At 35.3% G+C, this 13,036-nt stretch overlaps 1 protein-coding gene across 1 annotated transcript; it reads right to left on the reverse strand.

Annotated features, from left to right (window-relative positions):
- Positions 1–685: 685 nt before the first annotated feature.
- On the reverse strand, positions 686–12,729 carry LOC120635340 (putative odorant receptor 92a). Its single transcript, XM_039906357.1, has 7 exons — positions 12,111–12,729; positions 10,893–11,091; positions 4,471–4,567; positions 3,396–3,500; positions 2,660–2,748; positions 1,675–1,741; positions 686–751 (listed from the first exon to the last, which is right to left on the reverse strand). Exons 1-7 carry the CDS (start codon positions 12,727–12,729, stop codon positions 686–688), a joined length of 1,242 nt encoding a protein of 413 aa, XP_039762291.1.
- Positions 12,730–13,036: the final 307 nt, after the last annotated feature.

A 13,036-nucleotide genomic window follows, 5' to 3' on the forward strand; every position in this document is an offset into this window, starting at 1 on the left:
TTAATTGAAATGCCTGTAATAAGATAAATACTCAAAACGACAGCAATATACATAATTAATCTGTACGTTTCTCACCCGATTCCTCTTTCACAGCTGGACCGATTTTGATGAAATTTTTGTGTGTATTTCAATCAACACTCTTGGCACTATCCCGTTTTCTTGCCTATCTACAAAGTTGGCCTGTAAGAGATTGCTTGCAGCAATAAGGCCGCCTTTGCATGTCTACATTGTGTACTGTATACTCCTTACTGTTTCTTTTCCTGAATTCTTCTTCTTCTTCGGTTCCTGGATGAATTGAAAATAAAATTGGATCCGGTAGGTGGCGCTGCTTTACCGGGCAAGACGACTTCTGCCGGTTCCGCTAGTTATTACTATAAATAAAACTGGTGTAATTAATTCACACACGGCAGAAGTAAGCTTTTGAAAAGTAGGCTACGGGGTTGATTTAGAGTATCAGGAGTGTTAGGACAAATGTACGGTTTATGACGAATTTTAGGTTTTCGGTGTCTATCTATCTGTAAAGCGTTGCACAATAAAATCAAACTTTCTTTATTCAAATAGTCCCATAATGAAAAAGTAAATTATGTTTGAAAAGTAAAACCTCTTTTTATTTCTTAGTTCTGAGAGAACTATTCGTTTATCTTAGCTTTCATCGGGTAACTTAAGTAGGTAGGTATAATGAATATTAATATTCTTGTGGAGCGTAAACAGTTTTCAATAAAGCGAAGTAGGACCAGGCGTTTCTCAAAATCTGAAAAAGAAAATTTCATATAATATAATATTATAGTCCGAATAATAAGTTAAGCTATAATATTGAAAACATATCTTTGAATTAATTAAAGAGTTTAAATACTTTTTAATGCTTAATTTATCTAACAAGTGATGTTAATTGTATTCAGAATTTGAAATTCGTTTATTTCGAGAAGGTTAGAATTTTTCTATCTTATGAGAGCGGAGCAGCCTGCTTCCAAGCCTTGTCGTTAAGAAATTCAAATCCAAATTCAAAATGTCTTTATTCATGTAGGCCTATCACAGGCACTTATGAAGCGTTCATACATATAATATGTTTACATAATTGTAAGGGGATGGTGATAACTACGTTCGTGAACTTAAACCTAAAGCTACGAGGGTTCCAAACGCGCTGGTCTAAGAAAAGGCCACAACAAACTTAGCCGGGTATTTTTATTTTTTTTGATTCATCAAGCGTGTATGATGATAATATTAATAAAAAAATAGGTATAGGTTCTACAACAATACAAATATCACCATCTAACTCCAAAGCAAGAGTAGCTTGTGTTATAGGTACTAAAATGAGTGATGAATATTTTTATAAATAATATACATAAATACTTATAGTAAACAGATGAACACCCAGCAACTGTCACAAATTCATGTTCATCACACAAACATTTTCCAGTTCTGAGAATCGAACCCACAGCCTTGCACTCAGAAAGCAGGGTCTCTGCCCACTGCGCCAATCGGCTGCCCATTATGTAATTGTATTATGAACAGTAAAAAAGTATTGTTGTTACTTATGGGAGTACCTAAATAGAATGAATGAATATACTTTTATTGCGCAACACAAAAAGTAAACAAAAAAGAAAAGTATAACAAAACAACGTTTACATTGCTGAAGTCTCAAAAAGGAAAAACCAATTAGGAGGTAAAACTTACGCTCATGAAAGCGTTCAGATTGACGTCAGCAAACCCGAATGCTGTCAACTTACACGGCTTCTGAGCCCTGAAAACAAAAGGAATATAAGTTATATTTATAGCTCTAAAAGAGGAGTTATACGAAATGACGCACTTAAACCTAGGCAGCCTTTGTGTTAATCCTTTTGTGCCGTGTGGTGACGGCATACCAGAATACAGTTGTCACCACCCCTCTTCTTTCCGCGGGTGTCGTATGAGGTAGCTAAAGGATTATAATGGAGAGCGGGCAGCCACGTCCTCCGTGCTACTACCACCATATACTAAAAGGGATAGGCCTTTTGCTAGCAGTGGACTGTTATAGGCTCTTGATGATAGATATATCAATCTCAATTCGAAAATTCTGTCAAAATGTTTTAAAATCTCATGTCCTGAAAGTTGGCGTTCTTTATTCAAACTGCGGATGAAAAACACCTCATTGCTTTACCACGGCCGGTAAAATATTCAAAAAGAGAAGTCAGAAATGCCAATCTTCTCATACTTTACTATGTTTTTTATTTAGTTGTTTTTTCATTTGTTAAATACAGCCGTAGGTACTTTTTTTTTTAATAAATGTAGGCCGATGACGTTTGCACAACATAGACAAAATTAATGGTTTAATTTATGCTTTAATCGGTTTTCTAATTAATAAATTTAAAGCTTTATTTTAAAATGGAAATAATTTACATTAAAGTTTTGAATTATTATTGGTTAGCTAATTTATAAATATTAATATATAGCCTGGCAAAAGTAGTAGAAATTAATTAAAACCTAAACCTGTAATCCATGTGTTTACTTTCGTCTGCTTTGTAGCATGGAAAGACTGGGTTTTAGGCACGAAATACCTGCGTTATATATATATTGTGTTATTGTTGGTGTTTTTGGTGCATAAAGTGTATTTTTCATTTTGATTTAAATGTGTATTTATGTGTGTAATTCCTCCTTTGTCATATAATACTCATAATTAAACCTTGTTTGTAGAATAAGCAAGTTCTTCCCAGTCTTAACATTGAGATAGTACCATTTGCTATGGTACACAGCGTCGCTTACTTCTGTACTCTGAAAACAGTCACAATTTAGTAGTAGTGTTTTGGAAATACAGTGCGGTATTTTGGCCTGCAGGGCTAGCACAGCCAGGGGAGAAAAATGATATCCCCCTATTATATACCCTGACAAGGGATATAATTAACGTGTCCACCTGCTAAAGCAAGGGAACATGGAATAGGAGAAGTTAACCCCCGTTTATTATTACACATATTATTTCGATATATTTCTACTTGTGCGCCATTGCAATGAGAGTAGATACAGCAGTGGGAGAAGATAAATTTGTAACCTTTTCCCGGGGAAGTAAAATTGTCTTGCTAGCCGTGCTTAGGTATACACCTAGTCTACGTCAAAAATCCATTCTTAGGTTTACTTTTGTGTATATTTATGTATGATGTGTCATCATCATCATCATCATATTTATTTATTATAAATAATTTTAAAAAGAGGCGGCTTCCAGGGCTCCCGGTCGGCCCATAAGGGAGGCGGTAACACCCAAGCTTTTTATACTTAATTTTATATCTATATATTTAAAAGAAAGTTGTGTTAGTTACACCATTCATAACTCAAGAACGGCTGGACCAATCCTTATGATATTTGATTTTTTGGATATCTCTTAGACCGAAATAGGATAAGAAGAAATAAAATAATAACCTACTTACTGATGTCATTAGAAAATCACCGAAGAAACAGATCATGTATATTTGCAACAAGCTCGCCGAGAGGAATACCAGGAAACTTACAGCGAACGCGACGTTCTCCATCGCCTATTCCAATAATAGAAATTATTAAAAAATACATAGTATTAAAACACTTGGCAGAGTGGTCGTGGCTGCTGAGATGAATTCCATGGCGATCGGCATCATTGAATTTCACGGCTTCCCGCGCGAGTCTTTTCCACTTTTGGCGGTTGGTAGCGTGTCGGAAGCATTCCACCACAGTTGTCTGGGTCAACGATTGCACCGTATCTGTAAAACGTGTAGGTGCCCACCCTCTTGCCTTTTTTTCTTCAACCTGTCCTTGCACCACCAATCGTTCAGTCGACCCCTAATTCCTTGAGAAGTGGCCAAACAACGTATTAAAAGTAAGCTTATAGAAAAGTCCTATAATTGATAAAAATTCTTGGGTGTGAATAACCAGGTTGCTTCTTTAATAGTTTTAAATGACAGTGTGATATGGTGATAACAAAAAGTAACGATAAGTTTTTTTGGGCTTGTTCTTAGACCAGGACGCGTTTGGAATCCTCGTAGCCTTTGGTTTTAAGTTTACGCATATGGTTATCGCCATCGTCTCACTAACGTGTAATTCTCCTAATTTACGTATCAAAAGTGCTACTTATAAACCTATGGGCTTACTTGAATACAGATATTTTTGAATTTGACTTTGACTTTGACTTTACAGCAGCGACTTGAAATGGAATTTATCATATCATTCCGTGTTCCATGTAAAGTCCTAAGCTAAGTTTTAGACTGCATCGTCAAATACTATAGAATGACCTCTACCTTAAATACTACTTTGTCATGGGCAGAGGATTAAAGATGAAGCTTGATTTAACATAAACAGTGGCGTGCACTTCATACATGCACAAAAGCACTGCATACCCAAATTGTTTTATATAGCTCGTATTGGAGGGGAATATTTCTATTTTATGCTATATATCTGCGTTATGCATACCATGGCCGAAGACCCTGTGCACGCCACTGAACATAAAGGACGAATAACGTAAAAATGCTTTACCATAACATTGAAGCCAGTCAAACAGATGAGGATAGAGCTCGATACGAAATTGAACAAAGTTGATTCAGCGTATATAAATCCGAGCATATTTGCTAATCTGTTGGCAAAAAAAAAAATAACGTATAGTCAAAATCAAGTCAAATATTGTTTTATAATAATAATAATAATAATTAACTAATGAAAACTAATTACTAATTACATTAAAAGTAATTATACACTATTTGACAAACTAAATGCCTTATCGAAAGGTGCTTCAGCTGAAAAGGCTTCTACCTCAGCATGCTGCTGCAGTATTTGACAATTGCAGCGCTGATTTATTCAAATAGGCACATAGATAAAATATGACATACATGGCGATGGTTTTCCATTCACCATCAAATAGATCATCTGCTCGGTCCGTCAATTATTACCATAAAAAAAGTTTCAGTAAGAGAAATCGGGCATCGTAAGAACTATATACCAACTAGCTGACCCGGCCACGCGTTGCTGTGGCTAAAGTTTTTATTATATTACATTATAGTAAACAATCTAAGAGGAATAATAAGAGAACATCAGTCACGGAGTCCACTATGCTTTTTCACACAGATAGTATTTGTAAAAAAATATAGTGATCTTATTTGACTTTCTGCTACTATAACCCTTTAGTACAATAAGATTATTTACGAACAAAGACGAAAATGTTGATGTTGGTATACAAATTCACTGGATTGAGATTTTAAGGGGAAGTACGTTGAACACAATTAATTAAAATGTTGTTACACTTGATATTAAGCAGAAATCAATAGGTACAAAATAAAAATTTATCAGATTTATTATTTCCATTTAATTTTATAACAAATATAAGTATATTACAGTATAATACAGTAAATAACATGTGACGCTTAAACTCATGAATGAGGTAGGCAAGGCAGACAGTCTTAAACTTTTAAACATTAATATCTATTTTTTTGAATTATAAATACTTTCAATTTCAATTTAATTTAACACCTGTCAAACAATGTTTTTGGTTAACCTGTCTTTAGCTAACACAAATAGATTCGACGGTTTCCCAACACGTGAACACGCAACATATAGTTGCCCATGAGAAAAACATGGATTTTCCAAATCTAAACCACAAATGGACATTGTCTGACCTTGAGATTTATTTATAGACATGGCGAAAGCTAAACGAATTGGAAACTGTAGCCTTTTGAAGGGTATGGTAGAATCTGATGGTATCATCGGAATACGTGGCAGCAGGACCACCTTTCCTTTAAACTTCCCAGCCAAAATGGTTGCTTCAAGAATGTTTCCGGTGATCTTTTTGATGACCAAACGCGTACCGTTACATAATTGAGGTGGATTCAAATTACGGAGGAGAATAATAGGGGAACCAATCTTTAATCGAAAATTATGTGGTGGCATTCCAGGGATATCTAATGAATTTAAAAATTCAATCGGAAAATTTACACTTTCATTTTCATCAACAACAGTATCGATTGATTTAAAAGACATCAGATCGCCTGGTAACAACTGTTGTATTTGGAAGTTAATTTCGTCAACATCAATGTTTTTGGCTGCCAAAATCGCCCGTTGACTAAGCCATTCATGATTCAAATAATTATTCTGTATATCCGGGAAAATACTCTGAATCAATTCATTTTTATCCTGAACAACAGTGCAAAAATTGTCTGGTAGTTTAATGCATTGCGTATTTGGTTGCAGTTCTATTTTACCGTTCCCAATATCTAGTAGTTGTTCGGAAAATATTTGTTCTGATGGATCATTTTGCAATTGTACTCGTATATTTATGGTCAATCGAAGTGTTTCAACACTTCGCCATAAGAATGATTGTTTCAAACATGCATTAATCTCATCCGCGAAAGTAGAGCGAGGTATAACCGGTAAGGTCTGCCGGAAGTCACCAGACAAAAATAAGATAGCACCACCGAAAAGTTTATTATTGCTGTTTAAATCTTGCATAATTCTGTTTAATGCTTCAAGTGACTATTTGTGTGCCATTGTGCACTCATCCCAAATTATTATAGAACTCTTCCGCAACACTGCAGCTATTCCACTATTCTTTTTGATGTTATACATTGCATCTGGTTTATTATGAACGTCCAATGGCAGCTTGAATGTTGAATGTGCTGTTCGCCCACCATCCAGTAAAGTAGCCGCAATGCCTGACGATGCTACTGCTAATGCGATTTTTTGTTGCAACCGTATTTTGGCAAGAATCAACGATATTAAAAATGTTTTACCGGTTCCACCAGGTGCATCCAAGAAAAAAAAACCGCCTTGTTCAGCAGCAACAGCCAGCATAATCCGATCATAAATAATTTTTTGTTCTGCTTAAGTAATGGTTCACTGTTCATGATAATAGTTGCTAAACTTCCATGGTCATATTGATTTTCTCGTTGTAAATCGGTATTGACTAAGTCGGTGGCTGGACGATTAGGTGATGGCATACCATAATGATTAAGTGGTAAATTTGAAATAAGAACACATAAATCCTCGATCAAGACCAATGCTTCATTGTACATCTCTGGTGTATAATCTATGTTTTGGCATTGATTTGTTTGTCTAATTCGGTGCAAGATGTCTTCTGTCATACAATTTTTATAATTTTCCCACAAAGTTTGTGCTTGCGAGGGATAACATGTCGTCAAAATAATTGCAAAAAACTGACGAATGTTATTCGGTGTTGATGTCAACGCAGCATCAGCAAGCGTTAAGTCCCAATGGTTATCGTCTTCTAGCAATTGCAGTTCACGACATGCATCCTGGTATGTATTGAATACTCGACCATTAACTTTTCGTAAAAATTCAAAAGACGTTGGTCCGGGAACATTCACCAATAACAAACGTAAAAAGAAGCACTCACGTTGCTTTGGATGTACCGTGTAAAGTCTCCCCAATGTCTTAGCTTTGAATATGCCTGTAATGGAAGGATGTGGTTTTCCTTGTTTCCGTGACTCCCATTTTTTACTGGATTTGTTCCATGTAAAATAACGTGGAACATCACCATACACCAATGTCTTCGCGAATTGGCCAGAAACAACAGGTTTTTGACACAATGTAAAAAATTCAGTTAAAGTCGTTTTCGGAGCTTCGAACGCTCTTTGGAGAATATTTTCTTCAGTGAAGTATACACATTGACCGTTTTCAAGATGTATTGCCAGATGTTGGACAGCAGGATCTCTTTCGTGGATGGGAAAGCTGAGAATATGCCAAATAGCTTCATTGCTGCTAATGTATCTGCCCATTTGGTATCGTGCTATTTCGTCATTTTTATTTATGTTTTGTACTTCAAATATGGCCAAATCACTGCCTTTGTTTACATAGTTACAAATATACTTAATTGATTTAACAGAACTGCAAAGCTCAACATTGATATGAGCTTTGTAAGTTTTTGAAAGTAGTGGTGAGTATGGTACCACCCACTGATTATCAAACTCAACTTGATTTGGAAAGTTCGGCAGTCGCATTGTAAATGTGTGGCCACCATTCTCAGTACTTCTGCGGATATACACAATATACTACATTGGATAACCATCAATATCCGTGATCGTGTCATTCGTATGCGGCTTTGGGAAGTTTTTTTTACATTTTCCATTTTCCATGCACGGTGACGTCATGTTGAAAGCACCGCATGGCCCATGGATCATGTGTTTGGTGACAATATCAAATAATTCTTGATCAATTAATGGGTCTGGAATTTCGGCTGAAATTATTTGATCGATTTCTTCAGGACGGATTCTATCTTTAAGCCAAACCAAAATGTGGGCATGAGGCAAACCTCGCTTTTGCCACTCTATCGTATACAGCCAACAACGTGTGATACCAAAAATGAAATATTTAACAATAAAATCAATTAAGGATTTCAATTTTTGTTTAAACACACGTGCAGTTAAATCATGACGATGAATGGCTTGTTGTCCTGGCAATAGTAAAGTTTGTATCTCTTCCCAATTCGGATTACATGTGAATGTAATAAATAAATCCGGTCGGCCGTAATGACGTACGTAAGTCATCGCATCTTGCATGTTCCGTGGACTGCCGATGTAGCTTGAAGGTAAAATGAAAGCATTACCGATGTCATTGGGATTTAAATTTCCATCGATGTTTCCAGCAACAGCATCTCGTAAGTGAATATATTCTTCCGATCGTAGTTTTGTCTGGTTGAATCGAAGGAATCGCAAGCGTTCGCTTTCGACCTTAGCATACATATCAACAATGTATTGATGGAACAGCTGACGATATCGAACGATATAATTGTCTTGATGTTGTCTAACCATTATTCGGTGTGCGTAGTAGTTCATTGAGCTAACTTTATTATTTCTGTAATCACCTAAAAAAATAAAAAATAAAATGCAATACGAAATTAAAATCTATACATACAGTAATAAAGTAAATAGATAATTGTCAAATTTACCGGTATTTGGATCATACTGTTTGATATTAAGGTGATATTCATCTTGTCCTTGCCAAAATATCAATGGATATTGTAATGCGTCATATGAACGGTGTAGATCCGAAATCGTACTGACAGTGTTGTCTCGCCGTGTAATTTTTATAGATCTTTTGTCAATTGGATCACCAACCATGATAACAGCAACCTCATCAACAGTTGGAGCGTTGAATCTACCAGCATGTTCACCTAATGGTACTTTGTCGGCTTTTATGACGATTTGATAATTGTCATTTTGCAGTCGTGGCGAAACTCTTTTGATCAATTGAATTAGTTGATTGTGATCTTCTAAAAATTTTTCCAATAATATCACAATTGCTCTTTCCTCTGCTTGTTCAATAAAATTATACAGGCACCGAGTCGTCACGCGCTCTTCACAATCACCCATAAAATAAATTTGAAGAAATTTCGGATTGTTATCAGGCATTGGCATCAGTGATCCGATTTTATGGTACACCTGGCCTTGAATTTTGAATGTAGTTTCAAAATTACGTCCATCGGATGCACGATCGCAAATTTTAGTTGCCCCAAATGACGTCATTTGGAAGCAAGAATTAAATTTGCGTATCTTACGCAAAAATAATTTGGAATCATCTGAATTGCCAGTAAGAAGGGATAATAAAGGCTCCAGCGGAGCGGGTAGAGGTGACAGTACAACTTTTCCTGATGCGCAGCACATGCCGGCTGCTTCATTCCGAAATTTCAATGCCTGACAATATTGACAAACTTTATCCATTCCACCGATAGCAATTTTTAAATGCGCTGAGTAGTTAATATCTGGTGCATATTCAAAGGCAAGCCGAACGAATGATGCACGTGTTAATGAGCGGCTGATCCGTTGCCTTTGTCGATTTAGTACTCGTACTGTAGCTATGTTTCGTTCTCGTGTCGCTCTTGTTCTCGTAATATTCTGTTGCAGACGTTCGTCACGCTGTTCTTGAGATTCTTGTGCACGACTTTCTGCAGTCCTGATTCTTTGAGCTGCATTTCTTGTTTCGATTTGTTCTGGTAATTGCTGAGCTCTTTCAACACGTTTGCGTCGTGACCCTTTGCTGCTCGCGTTGTTGAGGTTAGATTTTTTCGGTGGCATTTAACTGAAAATAATAATTTAATCGTTTAAATATTAGAAAGAGGAACTGAAAAAATGTTATCATAGCACATTGAAATAATAAGTGCTAAATATTTTTTAAAAGAGGTTAAATAAAAACAATAAAAAATAATATTTGTACAACTATTGAAAAAGTGTAGGAAATTATGTATCATTTTTGCATTGACATTTTAATTAAATTTTATAATTATGTGATAATACTTACACACATATATTCAAATTAAATTATAAAGTTTTGATCAATGAATCACAAATAAGTAAAAAACAGGATTAATTTCACTGTATTATCTTCATTATAATATGAATTCAATTTACACTTCAGTCAACACGTGGCCGGCTATGCTAACACCAAAAATTTAAAACGTGGAAATAATTGAATTATACGGTATTTCGTTCACTACAAAATAAATTTAATTAATTTTATAGCGTCAACAACACGTGGTAATTATGCTGTTAAAATGTAGCTTATATGACACGTTCGTAGATTTACCATAGCAGCGCCATCTATTGATTACTTACTCAACCCAGTCGAAAGGTATCGAAATCTGTTAGAATCATTTGGAGTTAACAGATAATTGTGACTGTCAAATAATAAGAGACAAATAATTAGCAATAAATTAAAATTGCGACTATAATTTGAGATTTAATCTATCCTATCTCTCAAGTTGGATCGAACTGCACATGGTGTGCGAATTTTATTATAATCGGTTAAGTGGTTTAGGAGTCCATTGAGGACAAACATTGTGACACGAGATTTATATATATTAAGATTACCAACATCTGGATATTTTCATGTCTTTTCTTCTTCGCCTAAGAAAGCTTCATCTAAGAAAGTAAAAATCCTTATTATATTCATATTACCGTATAAGTTCTTGATGCCACTTAATCAATTGGCAATATTTCTTCTGTAACTCCTCCAATTCATGCTCTAGTAAAACAGATTTCTTCTCAACAACATTTTCAATGTTGTGTTGCAGCATCCGAAACTGAACTCCGAGGTAGGTGCAACATATGTATAGAAGATAGTCTGCTGCACAAATGTTTAGAAGAACGACGGACACTATTAACAAAAGAAACAAATTTTTAGCATTATTTCGATAGATCTTGGTTCTTATCAAACAGATCGTAATTGATTTCTTGAGATTGAGAATCTCAAGAAATCAATCACGAACGGAATAGTAGATAGTCAAAAGAAAGACAATTCTGCAACTGAACGAAATGAATTCTGAAAGATCTTGGGATCAACCCAAAGCGAACTACGAAGCTGATGTTTAGTATGTTCAGGTTATTCACGGAGGTTAGGAATGAAACATTTCCCATTATTATTTTTTACCATCTTCTTACTTAATGCTTAATCTGTTGAACAACTAGTGCACACTACAGTGCTGAAGTCTGATGAAAAACCAAGAGATACAAGAACGTTAGGCCAAACCCAATAAACTACAGTAATATGAGAGTAGATTGCCACAACTTCACTGGCTAGCTATCCAAGCCAGTTAAAAAAAAATCAATATTAATTTATTTCATGTAGGCCTAATATAAGCACTTTTGAAACGTCAAGTCTGTCTCTTTGTAGTGACCCTACCACCGGTTCGGAAGGCAGATTCTGCCGAGAAGAAGCCGGCAAGGAACTAGGCAGTTGCTCTTTTCCAACATCCAATATTTACATTTTAGCATTCATTTTTCTATCTTGTGAGAGATGAAAGCGGAGCCGGATGCTTCCAAGCAACCTTGTCATTAAGAAATTCATCGATTGTAAAGTTGTGGTAATCTATTGAGGACTGAAAAAAATTGAAATGGACAATAGGGAAATACCCTGGTAGATATCGCGCAGATTTCAAGCCCTTGAAAGCGAAAATGCGTTTGAAGTGGTAAAAGACAATAGGTGGCCGATAAGAGTGCGATCCTAAATCATAAGAGAATTATGTAAGTAAAACGACTTCTATTATGTAGAAGTCACTTAAGTAAATCTTAAAAGGAATTAATCAAATTAGCACGCCGAAGTAAAAGTTAACAATCTGTTTATGTACTCACGTTTCAATTCTCGTTATTTTTTACTAAAACCGTTACGGTACTCACCCGACCAAAACTGATGTAAATACACGAACGGCCAATATCTTATGTCGTGCGAATCAAATGGGTAAATTATAAGAAATGGCAACATTAATTCCACTTCCTCAGTTTGGTAATACTTTAAAGCCATCAAAATTAACGGACTAACTATAAACGTTAGAATAAGTACAACGCTTAGTATATTCGAAATCGTCAATACTGAATGTAGAAATTTAACGTATTGACCTCTTCTATTATCTTTTACAACTGTTTCATTATATCCAATGTTAACATTTTCTGTTTCATAGTTCTTTTCTAATTCCCGTAGATTCTCGATAAGTTCACAAACATAGTCTTCATAATGTATCAGAAATATCGCTTTCAGATCCGCAAGAAAAGTAAAAGATACACAAGGGGCAATATAAGTTAGTTGGACGAACGTTTTTCCCGTTTGTATCCCGTCTATAAACCAGCAAATACCACCAAGTACATCGCTGTTTAGCCAAAAGAAGTTCAAAAGATACACGCAACGGATTTTAAGTTTGTAAATTGGTGTAAGCTTTTTACTTTTGAAAGTAAGGCCACAATAACGGAAAATAAATTGAAGTCTTTGTAGTGATCTGTCGAAGTTGATCAGTTGAGCCATTTTTTGGTCGATTGCTCAACTTTACTACAGTTGACTCCACAGATTAAATTGAAAGAGTGGTGATTTTTGTAACTAAAAGTTTTATATGTCACGTTTTAATTGATGGTTACGACTTTTTATATTGTATGTATGTTATTTGTTTAATTAAGTAGCAATTATTTTACGTTAAATATATATTAATAGTAGTGGTCTTAACCGACTTAAAAAGGGGAAGTTTCTCAATGCAACATTCCTTTATACCATGGACCCGGAGATCTTCGGAGGATGGATCTTAGTATCGAATAGTAAATATTTTACAAATTGCAAT

Source organism: Pararge aegeria, chromosome 1 (assembly GCF_905163445.1).
Source record: "Pararge aegeria chromosome 1, ilParAegt1.1, whole genome shotgun sequence".
NCBI lineage: Eukaryota > Metazoa > Arthropoda > Insecta > Lepidoptera > Nymphalidae > Pararge > Pararge aegeria.

What these genes read in the sequence shown, in the direction of transcription:
- LOC120635340 (XM_039906357.1), bottom strand. Translation starts at nt 12,729, where the DNA reads ATGGCTCAACTGATCAACTTCGACAGATCACTACAAAGACTTCAATTT. An exon ending in TGACTGGCTTCAATGTTATG is followed by an intron (nt 3,501 to 4,470) that starts GTAAAGCATTTT and finishes TTATTGGAATAG; the next exon opens with GCGATGGAGAACGTCGCGTT. An exon ending in GTGATTTTCTAATGACATCA is followed by an intron (nt 2,749 to 3,395) that starts GTAAGTAGGTTA and finishes GACTGTTTTCAG; the next exon opens with AGTACAGAAGTAAGCGACGC.